This window comes from Aotus nancymaae, unplaced genomic scaffold (assembly GCF_030222135.1).
Source record: "Aotus nancymaae isolate 86718 unplaced genomic scaffold, 86718_ANA_hifiasm-v0.15.2.pri h1tg000064l_0, whole genome shotgun sequence".
NCBI lineage: Eukaryota > Metazoa > Chordata > Mammalia > Primates > Aotidae > Aotus > Aotus nancymaae.
The window spans coordinates 5,451,330-5,466,449 of NW_026988478.1; the positions used below are offsets into that span (position 1 = coordinate 5,451,330).

At 41.4% G+C, this 15,120-nt stretch overlaps 1 protein-coding gene across 10 annotated transcripts in view; it reads left to right on the forward strand.

Moving 5' to 3' along the window:
* AKAP13 (A-kinase anchoring protein 13) overlaps window positions 1-15,120 on the forward strand; it is a 248,043-nt gene that overhangs the window by 82,977 nt on the left and 149,946 nt on the right. For all 10 annotated transcript variants that reach the window (XM_064366197.1, XM_064366198.1, XM_064366200.1 and 7 more), the window contains exons 5-7: window positions 3,235-3,433; window positions 6,444-9,624; window positions 13,191-13,324. In XM_064366197.1, the coding sequence (XP_064222267.1) occupies window positions 3,235-3,433; window positions 6,444-9,624; window positions 13,191-13,324 (3,514 nt within the window). The remainder of the gene's footprint in view (window positions 1-3,234; window positions 3,434-6,443; window positions 9,625-13,190; window positions 13,325-15,120) is intronic.

Below are 15,120 nucleotides of genomic sequence, written 5' to 3' on the forward strand. Positions count from 1 at the left end.
TGCATTGACTAATCTTTAGTATCTAGAGGGGGAGAGGAGGAAGCAACAAAAATCCACAGGGACAGGAATTGGGAGATTGAAGGGTTAGCGCCTGGAGGTGATTGACAACAAAAGCACATTCCTCTGGAAGGTGAGAGTGAGAGAGGTAGAAGGGAAGTAGGCTGTGGTTAGAGAAAGGAATTTCCCAAGTTTAGATATTAGAAATGGAACGATTTTGAGAATTAGTAGTGGCAAGGTTGGTAGACTACTCCATTTCGCAGAGAATGGACTGTGTCACTTTTTAATTGCTCCTGCCTTGGCTAATTTACCAGTTAGCGCTCCAGTTACTGGCTGAAAGTTGCAGAAACATTCTGCAGGTTTTGTTGTCAGAGGTCTTTCTTGTTGGAATATGGCTATCTATGATAATCTGACTAAGCAGATATGCTGGTAATGTCTGCCACACAATTAGGCATGTTAGTGACTATGTCAGGCTAGGCTTGAAAGCTAAAATTAGAGAGAAGTTGTTTCCCTACTATTTGACTTCTTGAGTCATTTGAACTGTTGAGAGTGTTTTGCAGGTGCTTTTCTGTTTGAGGTCATTTTACTGAGAGTAGAGCAGCTTAGTTAAATATGTAAAACATCTAGTATAGCATATGCCATTCTTATTTTAAGCTGCTTTTGGGGAGCCACTCTTTGGTATGGAAATTGCAATAGTAGTTTTTTGGAGCACACTTAATTGTTATTACCCTCAGCCAGTACATGATTTTCCATTGCCTTATAGGTTCTCCACTGTAGCATTTTTTTTTTTAAGTTTTTTTTTTTTTTTTTTTTAATTTTAAGTTCTGGAATACATGTGCCGAACATGCAGGTTTGTTACAAAGGTATACACGTGCCTTGGTGGTTTGCCTCACCCATCAACCTGTCATCTACATTAGGTATTTCTCTTAATGCTATCCCTCCCCTAGCCCCCTACCCCCTGACAGGCCCTGGTGTGTGATGTTCCCCTCCCTGTGTCCATGTGTTCTCATTGTTCAACTCCCACTTACGAGTGAGAACATGTGGTGTCTGGTTTTCTGGTCCGCTGTTAGTTTGCTGAGAATGATGGTTTCCAGCCTCATCCATGTCCCCACAATGCACATGAACTCATCCCTTTTTATGGCTGCCACTATAGCATATTTTTAGCTTTAAAATTCCAGATAGTCTCCGGTGAGTTGTTAATGATGGACAGGTATGACTTAGAACAGTCTCTGGAGAGACAGAGTTGAAGTAATCTTTATCATATTTTTCAGTGGCTAGATAGCATGTCTATAATTTCTTAATTCTTCAGTTTCTTCAATTTCAAAATATGATCATAATCTCAAATATAACCTTCCTCCCAGAATCTCAGTGATATTTTACCAATCTGTCATTTGCTTTGGTGGGATTATAGTAAGTATGATAAGGGTTGGGAGGCTGAGGTGGGCAGATCACCTGAGGTCAGGAGTTGGAGACCAGCCTGGCCAATGTGGCGAAGCCCTGTCTCTACTAAAAATACAAAGAAAAATTAGCTGGGCGTGGTGACGGGTGCCTGTAATCCCAGCTACTTGGGATGCTGAGGCAGAAGAATTGCATGAACCCAGGAGTCAGGTTGCAGTGAGCTGAGATTGCACCACTGCACTCCAGCCTGGGTGACAGAGTGAGACTCCGTCTCAAAAAAAGATAAAATAAAATATGATATGGTATGTTCAAAGATGTTAATGTTGTAAGGAAAGGAAAAATAAAGAACATTTCAGATAAGGAGGAAAGGGTTGATGGAAAACATAATCTATTATTGTGCCTGATCTTTGAGCTACTAGACACCTCATCAGAATGCTATTTGAGGATTGTTTTCATTATTTTTAAAGCTTTCAGAGAAAACAGGATTTTCTGATAGAAGTAGAAAAGTAGAAAAAAGTAGAAACATTTTCTACTTTTAAGAAGGGAAGGCTTACTAAGACTTATATTTAAATATAACGAATGAAAGAGTAGAAGGCGGAAGAACAGGCAGCATCTGTGTGTGACTTCTCTGTGGCAAACACCATAGATTTAGATTTTAATGCACATTTTCTTTTAATTCTCAAAACAGTGCTTGGATTATAATATCCATGTTTGCACATTATGAAATTAAGGCTCAGAAGAGTTAAATTTGTCTAGCATCACATAGCTAGGAAATAAAGTTTTGTACCCAGAACTCTCTAACTCTGTATAGCATACTATACATACTAACATACTAACTATACATACTAACCATAAAGAATAGTGACACCAACGATTGAGGTTTCAGACATTTACGTTTGTGCTGAATGCAGAAGAGGCTGAAGAGGCTGCTGAACACTTGAAATGCAGCTTAAGTACAGTTGTTGAGTAATTCTTACCCTATCCCTGTTTATTGTATGCCCCAAGATTCTTTCATCTGCTGCAAAAAAACAATGCAGATTATGGATTGTATCACAGCAGGCATTAAGGGCATGGGTATGCCTTCTGGAAGCAAGGGTGGAATTGGAGGTGCTGTGGCCTTCAGAGGAGAAATCCACTTGCCTTGTTCAAATCAGTTGGCTTATAATAGTGGAAAGTTCTTATATATGTTTATAATGGTATGAATTGACCAAACTTGCTTGTTTTTTAAATTTTAAAAATTTTAACTTTAAGTTCTTGGAACCAAGTGCTTTATTCCAAGTAGGATGTGATAATTGTATTGACCAGTGTTGCACAATATGGCATCGTTAACAGTTTTTCTCTGTGTAATTGACTTCAGTAATCTTGAGGGTGTTTTCTCCACCTATTGTTTGAAAAGTTGGAGTGCCCTTATAAGGGTTGTAGTGAGTGGTTCTTCTCTTCCCATTATAATTGACTGTAGTTAGCATATGGTCTAATTTATTTTAAGAGCACCTCTTAATAAGCCTTGATTTTATTGAAAATCATGTTCCTTGGACTTCCTCATTACTTGGTTATTAGCATAATATTAACTGTTACTAGATCCCAGACATCTCTTTATCTTGATCTAAAGAACCTCGTTAGGGAGGAGTCCTGCAGTTTTCATTTAACCCATTTGTAATCTCTTTGAGGAGGATGGAGCTGTTTGTTTTGTGACTGAATCATTTGGGAGGTATATATACTAATTTTTGCTGTAGGACCTCAAAGAACATTCAGGTTAGAAAAAGGATGTAAGACTTAGAAGGTTAAGCCAATGCCTGGGAGGCAGAATATATGTTCTAACCAGAGATTGCTTGCGTGTAGGGAGAATGCTGAAGAACCAGACTCCTGGAGCAGTTTATCCTATGAAATACCATATGGAGACTGTTCTGTGAGGCATCATCGGGAGTTGGACATCTATACATTAACCTCTGAGTCTGAATCACATCATGAACACCCATTTCCTGGAGACAGTTGCACTGGACACATTTTTAAACTTATGAACATCCAACAGCAGCTAACGGTAAGTCAGAAAGCTTTTATTTGTAAGTGTGTGCATGTGTATGGAAGTGTTTTGTGTGTGTGTCCCTACCTTCCTACAATGAACCTTGATATAATTAGAACATAAAAATACTTTCCTGGCTGGGCATGGTGGCTCCCGCCTGTAATCCCAGCATTTTGGGAGGCCGACACAGGTGGATCATTTGAGCTCAGGAGTTCAAGACCAGCTTGGGCAACATGGAGAAACCCTAGCTCTACAGAAGATACAGAAATTAGCTGGGCATGGTGGTGCATGCCTGTAGTTCCAGCTACTCGGCAGTCTGACACAGGCAGATCGCTTGAGCCTGGGAGACAGAGGTTGCAGTGAGCCAAGATGACACTACTGCACTCACCCTGTCTCAAAAACAGAAAAAGACTTTACCCAAAGATTGTGAAACCTATAAAGCAGTATTAGCAGTGTTAGATGTTACCACACTTAACAGACCAGAACTAGTTTTAAGGTTGTAGCAGTAAGGGGACTGAAAGGCTTTTTGCATTGATTTTTGGAATAACGAAAGACACACATTTCAGGTACAGAAGTATGCAACAACTAGAACTAAATTATCCTGGCATAAAAGGATATTTGTCTGTGTTTGGTTTAACTTTACAAAATGAAATAAGCAAAACAGTTTCTGAGATTGTTGCCAAAGAACAAGAACCAAATTTAATCAGGAGTATTTTTACAACTATTTTAGTGAGCGATGATATGTACCATTTAAATATAGTGTTACTATGTTTAATTCAATAGTTGTATGGTACGAAGATCACTAAGAAACAAACAAACAAAAAAAAGATTTTATAATCCACTCAAATTTTCAAGATGAAGTTGTTGCCAGACATAAAAACATTACAGACTCCTTGTTAGCATTTATTACAAATAATATAAACGTCATATGTGTGTATCTCTCTTGGCTGCAACATCTGAAAGACTATGTTTAGGTAATTTTTCCACCCAGTTTATTTCAGAGCTGATTTGATTTGGAAACCACTTGACAATAATTTCTTTTAAGGTCAGCTCAATGCCAGAGGCTTCTTTGGGAACATGCATTATTTGAGACCAGCAAGCCAAGAAATGTCATAGGGTTATGTGATGCCCCTACTTTTGTGTATTAGAATGGTGTTCATTCCAGAGCAAGTGACATTTTATTTTTCTCTGAGTGGACTGCTTACCTTAGAGCTCTTTTTACTAGGTGAATGGTAGTCCACTTGAAAATACCGTTTTGCAGGTGCCCAAGCTACCTGCCAAGATGCGGGAATGGTTGGCAGGCAAATATGAGAAATTAAAACTGTGGGAACATACATGTGTTATGTTCTTCAGTCAATACTGCTTATTTATCCACATCTGTTTTATAATGTTTACCACTTATTAAAGTGGATGACTTGCTTTCCTGATTTTTAGGAGGCTGTCGTACTCCCAGCAGGATTGGAAATAAGCTAATTTGAATACTCTTAAGGAGCATAACGCAGAAGCTTTTAGTGAAAGTCCTTACTTGTACACACTAATAGACTTTAACAAGCATGATACATTTTACACTTGTACATATAAACTTTTACAAGAGACCCTGTAGGTAGATAGGAATAGTCTGATGATGGAACCCTGTAAATGCCCAATGTATTCACTGAGTGAGGAGGTGAAGGAGAGGATGGATGGCAGTAGATACACATATTATTGCAGTAGATCAGGTAATGAATGGAGAGCAAACCAGATATTTGGAAAAATAGATTTTAGGAGTTGAGAAAATAGTATTTTTGTAAGAATTCTTGAAATTTTGACATAAAGATAAACTCACTAAAGATCAGCTATATTTGTTTTTCTCCATTTTTCCTAAATCTTGCTACATGCACATGGGATTTTTGCATATTTATAAACTTAGATTAATAATTTTTTTCTGATTGCAATATAGTCCTCATACTTAGTGATTGCTGGTATTTCTTCCATCAGGTGTATGAACCATGATTTTCTTAACCATTCCCATAGTGTTGGTTGTATCTGTTTCTATATTTTAAAATACTTTAAAGTGGCAGAATCTATTTTTGAGATGACATGTAGTATCCATAGTATACTCTGACAGTATATAGATATATGTTATCATTTATTTTATATTCAGTATGTTCTGATTTTATCAAAAGGTGAAAGTATATCTACCATGCCATTGTTCCTGGAATTATGACTCCATAACTCAAATGGTTAAGTTAGATTGGCTGGAGCATATTTTGGGGGCTTAAAGGACACCAAGTAACTCCTCAGTAAGTATTTAGGGCACAGGAGCATTGGTTGCACCTTGTAATTGAAAAGAGCTATGATTTGTTTTCACTTGTATGTATGAGGCAGAGTGGAAGTAGGCTCTGCTCCTCTGAAGACTGAAAAATATAGGCGAGACATAGTGGCTTACGCATGTAATCACAGAACTTTGGGAGGCCCCAGTAGAAGGATCCCTTGGGCTCAGGAGTTAGAGAACAGTCTGGGCAACATAGTGAGACAACCTCTCTACAAAAAATAAAACAATTAGCCAGGTGTGATGGTGCACATGTGTAGACTTAGCTACTCAAGGGGCTGAGGCGGCAGGGTCACTTGAACCCAGGAAGGCTGCAGTGAGGTGTGATTGCACCACTGCACTTCAGCCTGGCCTCAGAATGAGAGATCTCACCTTAATGTTAGCTGCTGATTTGAAGATACTGAGCTTTTTTTTAAAAAAAGGTTTTTGAGACTCAATTTTAATTTACTTTCTAAAATGAGTTCAAAATATAGAAAATAGAAATTTCATATGTTCTAATCCATTTTGAACATCTTAATGTATAGGCAGAAATGAGAGAAGAAAGTAATATCAGGAATAAGAGAAAATTTATTTGTATTCTCTTAGATCAGCTTATCATGTGACCTTCGAAGGGCTAGAATGGAAGTGAGTTATGTCCAACAGGATTTTTGCTCAGAGGATATGGTGGCATCTTCTCCTACGGACAGTTTTTTAAAAGTATATTTCATTTCCTCCTAGAAAACAAACCTCAAGCAGATGGACAATCTTAAGCCCTTAATGGTGACAGCACAGGATCCTTCTGGTGCCCCAGAGACAGATGGCCAGTTTCTTCCCTGTGCACCAGAGCCCATGGACACTCAGCAACTTTCTTCTCCTGAAGAGACCGAGAGTACTCAGTGCTGCCCAGGGAGCTCTGTTGCACAGACTGAAAGTCCCTGTGATTTTTCAAGCATAGTTGAGGAGGAGAATACAGACCGTTCCTGTAGGAAGAAAAATAAAGGCGTGGAAAGAAAAGGGGAAGAGGTGGGGCCAGCACCTATTGTGGACTCTGGAACTGTGTCTGATCAAGACAGCTGCCTTCAGAGCTTGCCTGATTGTGGAGTAAAGGGCACGAAAGGCCTTTCGTCTTGTGGAAACAAAAATGGAGAAACTGGAAAAAAATCTTCCGGAATGGCCACAGACCAGGAGTCCTTGAGCAGTGGAGATGCTGTGCTGCAGAGAGACGTGGTCATGGAGCCAGGCACAGCCCAGTATTCCTCTGCAGGTGACCTGGCAGGTGTTTCAACAACAGATGTCGGTACCCCAGAGAGTGCAGGGGAAGCGGAACATGGGCTCATGAACCCAGATGCCACTGTCCAGAAGAATGTGCTTCAAGTAGGGGAAAGTACAAAGGAAAGATTAGAGAACTCTAATACTGGCACAGCTGGAGCCTCTGACGTGCAAGTCATAAGTAAGTCTGTGGATAAAGTCAGTGTTCCAAACTGTGCCTCTGCCACCAGTTCCCTGGGTGGTAACAAACCTGCTGAATCTTCACTTGCATTTAGTAATGAGGAAACCTCCATTGAAAAAACAGCAGAAACAGAAACTTCATGTAGTTGTGAGGAGAGTGCCGATGCCCCAGTAGACCAGAATTCTGTGGTGCTTCTGGCTGCTGCAAAAGACAAGATTTCAGATGGATTAGAACCTTGCACTGTCTTAGCAGGCATAGGTGAAGCAACATCACCCTCAGATTTAGCCCTTCCCGGACTGGAAGTAGATGTAATGCCACACCAGAACTCAGAAACAAATTCATCTCATGCTCAAAGCCAAAAGGGCAAATCCTCACCCATTTGTTCTACAACTGGAGACGATAAACTTTGCTCAGACTCCGCGTGTCAACAGAACACAATGACTTCTAGTGGCGAGTTGGTTGCACAACTGTGTGATAATATAGTTAGCCAGCCCAAAAGCACCACAGCAAGGCAACCCAACTCACAAGATCCACCCAAGGCAACCCACTGTGAAGACCCACAGGCTAATACAATCACCTCTGATCCTGTAAGGGATATCTGGGAACGTGTGGATTTTTGTCCGTTCAAAGTGGTGGATAACGAAGGCCAAGGAAAAGATGTGAAACTCGATAAACCTTTAACAAATATGCTTGAGGTGCCTTCACATCCACATCCATTTGTCCCTAAAATGGAGAAAGAACTGGTGCCAGACCAGGCAGTAATATCAGACAGTACTTTCTTTCTGGCAAACAGTCCAGGCAGTGAATCAGTAACCAGGGATGACGCACTTTCTTTTGTCCCCTCCCAGAAAGAAAAGGGAACAGCAACTCCTGTGCTACTTGCCGCTACAGATTGTAGAGATGGCCCAGACGGAGATTCGAATGATCCTGATACGCAGCCACTAGAAGACAGGGCAACAGGCCCGTCCACGTGCTCCACTGCTGCAGAGCTTCAGCCCGGGATGGGGAATACCAGTCTCACGGGACTTGGTGGAGAGCATGAGGGTCCCGCCCCTTCAGCAGCTCCAGAAGTTCTGAATATCAAGGGGGACACAGACTCTTCCCTGCAAAATGTGGGTAAGTCCACTTTGGCTTTAGATTCAGTTTTGACTGAAGAAGGAAAAATTCTGGTGGTTTCAGAAAGCTCTGGAGCTCAGGAACAAGATAAGGATAAAGTAGTGACCTGTTCCTCCATTAAGGAAAATGCTCTTTCTTCAGGAACATTGCAGGAAGAGCAGGGAACACCACCTCCTGAACAAGAGACTCCACAATTTCATGAAAAATCTATCTCAGCCGCCTCTGCCAAGGACGAAGCACTTCAGCTAAGTAATTCACCGGGTGCACCCTCTGCCTGTCTTAAGGCAGAAACTGAACATAACAAGGAAGTGGCCCCACAAGTCTCACTGCTAACTCAAGGTGGGGCTTCCCAGAGCCTGGTGCTACCAGGAGCAAGTCTGAATACAAACTCAAGGCAGGAAGCCTTGGGTGCAGAGCAGAACAGCACCACTCTGTTGCCACGTCTGTTGCCAGATGGGTCTGATCAGTCTGAGGCTCTTAATTGCTGTCAGCCTTCTCCTCTGGATGACAGAGTGAAGAACACTCAATCCCAGGGAAAACCTAATGCTAGTGCCTGTGAGGTGAGTGGAAATGTGACTGTGGATGTTACAGGGTTTAATGATCTACAAGACACAGCTGAGCCCAGAAGAAAGAGCGTATCACACAACACCCAAGACATTCTGATTCCAAACGTCTTGTCGAGCCAAGAGAAGAAGGTCATCTTGGGTGTGCCAGTAGCTTTACAAGACAAAGCTGTGACTGACCCACAGGGATTTGGAACCCCAGAGATGGTACCTCTTGATTGGGAGAAAGGGAAGCTGGAGGGAGCAGACCACAGCTGTTACACGGGCAACTCTGAGGAAGCCCAGATAGACAATGAAGCACATCCTGTCCTACTGCAGCCTGCTGCCAAGGAGCTCCCCACAGAAATGGGGCTCTCAGCCCATGATGATGGGGCCCCAGCTGGCGAGAGGGAAGTTATGCGAGGCCCGCCTTCAGGCAGGGAAAGGAGCACTCCCTCTTTACCTTGCTTGGTCTCTGCCCAAGCTGCACCTCTGCCTAAGGGAGTGGACTTGATAGAGGAGGCTGCCAGCCGTATAGTGGATGCCGTCATCGAACGAGTCAAGGCCACTGGAGCACTGCTTACTGAGGCGAAGGCCTGTCACACATCAGTGTCCAGTGCTGAGTTGGGTCCTCTCACTGAAGGGCTAGAGAATGCTTCTACAGAAAAAGTGAGTGCTTTCCCACCTGGGGAGAGCCTGCCAGTGGGCAGTACTCATGAGGAAGTCACGGGGAGCCTTGGAGGCTGTTTTGCTGGAGGGGAGGAGCCAGAGAAGATTATTCTACCTGTGCAAGGGCCTGAGGCAGCAACAGGTAAGCAAAACATAATACAAAATTAACAGTCTGAGAAGCCGATTACCTTAAGAGTCTCTGTGGTGTCCTGGTAAAAATACAGGCATCTTTGTTGTCTTGATGTCTTACAGTCATTGGGTAGGTAGCCACATTAATAGTCACCACCATCAGGAGAGGCGTGTCATCTCAGGGTTGGACAGATTTTGCTTCCTGTGTTGTAGACTTAACTGCTTGATTGCTTAAGCTTATAAACAATCTCGTCTGTCATTTTGGAGTGGTTGCAACTTTGTAAACCTGGAAAACAATACCTGGGTCACAGGTGCTATGAAATGATGAAGGAATTTAGCTGATGTTTTTATTCACATGGCTTAGTCCTTTTCTCTAGTACCATAGAAAACAGTGCTGAAAAACCGTGTCTTATTTACAAGTCTGAAACTCCCTTTCTCCCCTATCATCCTAGTCTGTATTCTGAGCAGATTTAGAGGCAGAGTGGTTTCATGAACAGCTGTAAGTATTGTTCTAAGCTGACATCCTGACATCCAAAATGGTGGTATTAGGTCATTGGGTGGGTGGGGGTGTGTGTGTGTGTGTTTTGAGCTAGGGGAGTTTTTGATGGGGAACTCCTTCCTTTTCCTGTTTGGGGAGCAGATCTCCAGTTCCATTGCCTGTTGCATTTGGGCAGCAGTCTGGGAATTCAAGACCCTGCACAGTGCTGGGGATAGGATGCAGGATTTCCGCCCAAGCCCAGTCTGCTGAGCTGCTGTCACAGGGCAGACCTTGTGTCTGCTTTATCTTGGTGAAGCAGCTGCACTGAGCAGCTTGCTCACACAGCAGCCTGTTCCATCTACGGGTAACCATGTTCCGAGACAGCAAAGAGAAACCACTGTTGCTCGGTGGAAAGAAACTGTCTGAATAAAACTTCTTATTGGGGGTTGAGGCTGAAGCTGAAACGAGTCGGACACGATCTTGACTCCTGAAGTTTTTAAAGGTCAGTTTGATGCACACTTTTATACCACCACCTGTTACCCGCTGTAGACAGAGGACCTAGCTCCTTGCTTGCCCCTAGGCTTTTGTAGGTAAGAAGTAGCCTGATTTGTCTTTATTGTTTATTTTTGCTGTTCTTACTTTTGACAATCTCTTTACACATATGTATTAAGAGGTTGGGGGAGGGTTATGGAGAGAAATGAAAAAAAGAGCAAAGGAAATTGCTTTGGAAGAGGCGCAATTTAAATACAGTGGTCTTTTTCCCTGGTAAAGGGCTTGTAGCCATTTATATAATCTTCTTCCTCCCCAGTTGAGGGATTAAAGGAATCTGAGGTAGAATTTTTGATGACTTTAGCTTTTTAGTTTTATTAATGTTTTGAATTGTTAGTGATAGATATTTGTTGCCTGTTGTCTCAGGATTTAAATGAGAAGGTCTCTAATTTTTTTAAAAAGGCACAACAACAAGTCTATTTTGGGGGCCCTGGCAGGTTGGCATTTCAGAAGAATGGGAGTGGCTGTAAGCTGATGCCTGGCAATGTTCTTTTCATTTGGGTGCTGTGTCCTTGGCCACATGGGCTGAAATTATTTCTCTTTCTGGCTCAATGGTCAGAATTTAACTCAAGCAAGTGTGAACCCTGTGGGGATTGTGTCTATAGTACCCTATGAGAAAAAGTAAAAAACAGGGAGAATTTCATACTTTGGTTTTTATTAGCACATAGAGTAAAGATGGTAAAAAATAATAGCTGTTTAGGATTTTGAGGTTTTTGAGAAGGAAGAAAAATGTTTGAATTTTCAACAGTATATATGGGCTTAGGGTTGGCAAATTTTGTGTAGCTGAGTTACTTGTCCTGTTACCAAAAGGAGTCATACTCATGGTCTCGGACTACAGAGAAATTCAGTACTCGTGGTCTTAGATTACAGAGACAGTAGCCAGTCATGAAGAAATCGGTGCTTTTTTCAGAAAATGGCCAGGATTGGGAAAATCCCTGGTCACATTGCCATAGAGAAAAAGCACCTGAGTGTGATCTCAGAGCCAAAGGGTATTTTCTAGCAAGTTTACATTCTAGTCATAGATTTAATCATAGTGTTTTACCAGTGAGAAGACATAGGTTTAACTGCTGACTTGGAAGGAGCCAGTTTGAAAGAGGGGATATGGCCTCTCACCCACCAAAAGCATTGACCAGAGTGCTTAGGAAATGAGTGGTGCATGACTGAGCCACGCCAGTCCTGCAGAGGTTGCCAACACCCTTCAAGACTGGTTGCTGTGCCAAGATGCATCTTTTCAAAGTTGATAAGTGTAGAAAAGGATGCACCAAAAATCACATCCCCAGAGGAAAGCAACCCTCTTTCTTCCCAGAAGTTACTTTGACTCACTTAGAGATGTTTTGATCAAGGGATAGTTCTAAGGGGATTGCTTAGTCAGATTTTAACTTTAATAACATTTTATGAAATTTAACACAGATTTTGGTTCCTTGGGCAAAGAAACTTGTTTACTCATATTTAAACTGCTAATAAGATTATATAATTAAAAGGACAGAGAAAGAAGAGGTTCTTCTATGGATATGTAACTCTTACACATTTAAGGTAGACTTTTGTACATGTCATGTGCTGCTAGAATAAAATCTTAATGTAATTTATTCTTTGATGAAAGAAACTTCTGTGCCCTTTAGTGTGGGGAGCATTTTTGTCTGCCTGAGTAGTGGCATCACTAGGTTAATAACCACAGAAACATTTCCACATGAAATCAAGATGACAGTTCCATTTGTATTTGGGTTATTAAGGTGATTTTTTGACTGTTCAATCATCAGTCCCCTTTAAAGAAGTGTCAGAAGCCTAAATTTGCCTCAGACATCATTTATCACTTCCTTCCTGTGTTTGCTTGACCATGTGGTGGTCAAGTAACAAAAACCACCACTGTTTCTGGTCTGTTGAGCATAGCCAGCAACAGGACAACTAAGTAGTTCTTAAGAAAACATGCACAGAAACGTTTCTCTTAAGAAATGGATAGCTAGTCTGTGATTATGTTTCAGTTTTTGGAAAAAATAGGGGTTAAAAACAAGAAGTAACTCCTGGAGTAGTTCAGCCTTTCTGGTTACAGTGATGGGTGGATCAGAGTATATTGTATGTTAGTGAAAGTAAAACTTGTCCCAGAGGCTTTGTCTCTCATTGTCAGTGACTTTTTCCTTTTTGCTTTGTACAAATCCTTCTTGCTTTTTTGATGATGGCCAGGATGGATTACCTAGCTTCAGCTGTTTAATCTGTTCCCCTGAAGCTTATGAATTTAGTTTCCATGTGCAAGTTGGCGCTACACTCAGATTTGTCATACAAAGTCAATGGTGAGATGGGTGTTCAAACGACATTGAATTGGATCCTCGCTTAGTTCCAAGCCAGTACAAAAGCTAGGGAAAACCAGCAACCATGTGATAAAGGAATAGCTCAGCATAGGGTCAGAGATGACACTACTTCTGACAGCAAAAGAATACTTTTCTGTTATAACAAAAAAGCAAAAACAAAACACATGAAACCTGGAGCATGTTGTATAACTAGTAAGGCACAGGAATCAGTTTTTAAAAATGCACCCTGTAACCTCCCTGCACTTTCAGAAATGCCAGACGTGAAAGCTGAAGATGAAGTGGATTTTCTGAGTAATATCAGAGCAAGTTCAGTTTCTGAAGAAGTGGCTGTAGGGAGCATAGCTGCTACGCCGAAGATGAAGCAAGGCCCAGTGACCCCGGCGGTAAGTGGCTTTAGTCTGTCCTGCTGTGTCTGATTTATGGCTTTGTCTTTTATTTGGGGGTAGATGGGCAAAATAGTATTTTACGCCCGTCTCTCGTGTGCTGTTATGTAAATGTGTATATGTTGCTGCAGTTAAGCTTTCATAAATGGTATATACCACACAGCAAAGTTTTGGAATGGGCTGTTACATGTTTCCTTGGAGATTGTACTGAAAAACATTTTCCCCATGACCACAAGACTTAAAAACTTGTCAGTAAGCTTAAATTGTCACAGAATCAGAGTTATCACAAAAGGGGATCTATAACTTTTTTTTTTTTTTTGAGACGGAGTTTCACTTTTGTCACCCAGGCTGGAATGCAGTGGTGTGATTTCAGCTGATTGCAACCTCTGCCTCGGGTGAAAACGATTCTCCTGCCTTAACCTCCCAGTAGCTGAAATTACAGGCATACACCACCATGCCTGACTAATTTTGTACTTTTTGTAGAGTTGAGGTTTTACCATGTTGGCCAGGCTGTTTTCAAACTTCTGGCCTAAGGTAATCCACCACCTCAGCCTCCTAAAGTGCTGGGATTACAGGTGTGAGTCACAGCGCCTGGCCTATAAACCCTTCTTAAACCTGATTCTTCTTTCTTTATATAGAAACTGATAGCCAAAATGAGATTTTTACTTTATAACTCAATAGTAACTATCTAAATTACAGAATATGTCATTTTCAGCAATGAAAAAAAAAAAAAAAAGGTTCAGTAGCCAGGCACAGTGGCTCATGCCTGTAATCCCAGCACTTTGGGAGGCTGAGGCGGGTGGATTACCTGAGGTCAGGAGTTCGAGACCAGCCTGACCAACATGGTGAAACCCTGTCTCTACTAAAAATACAAAAAAATTAGCCGTGCATGGTGGCAGGCGTGTGTAATCCCAGCTACTTGGAAGACTTGAGGTAGGAGAATTGCTTGAACCCGGGAGGCAGAGGTTGCAGTGAGCCAAGATCGTGCCATAGCACTAGCCTGGGTGACAAAGCAAGACTTCGTCCTTCAAAAAAAGAGAAAAGTTCACTATGGTTTTTTTCAGAACAGCATTATTAGGATATAATTCACATACCATAAAATCCACCTAATCAAATAAAGTGCGCAGGTCATTAGTTTTAAATATATTTACAGAGTTCTGCAATGGTCACCACTAATGTTCTAATTTCATAACATTGTTACTCCAAAAAGAAACCCAGACCCATTAGCAGTGTGCCTCTCCCTCGCTCTTCCCTCCCCCAGCTCATTAATCTACTTTTGTTCTCTGTGAATCCATAGAGAGAGGTGCTGTGAGAGTGTGAAAGTGGCTGTAGATAGTATGTAAATTGCCCATTCCAGAGCGTCATATAAATGGTACGTGTCACACAATATGTGGTCTTTTGTGACTGGCTTCTTTTACTTAGCGTAATATTTTCAAGTTTCATCCACATTGTGGCATTGATCAGTATTTCATTTCTTTTTGTCAAATACTATTCTGTTGTATGAATATACCACATTTGTTTGTGGATTTGGATTGTTTCCACATTTTGGCTACTGTGAATAATACTGTTGTGTACATTTGTGTACAAAATTATGTGAACATATGTTTTTTATACCTGGTGGAATTGCTGGGTCATATGGTAATTTCCATTCAGTTGGTTTTAAAAATACTTTTCTTCAAGGTCTTGAGATTATTTTTCTTTGTGTTTAAAGCTATTAACTTTTCTTTTTTATTTATTTATTTTTGAGAGGAAGTCTTGGTCTGTCGCCCAAGCCAGAGTGCAATGGCAAGATCTTG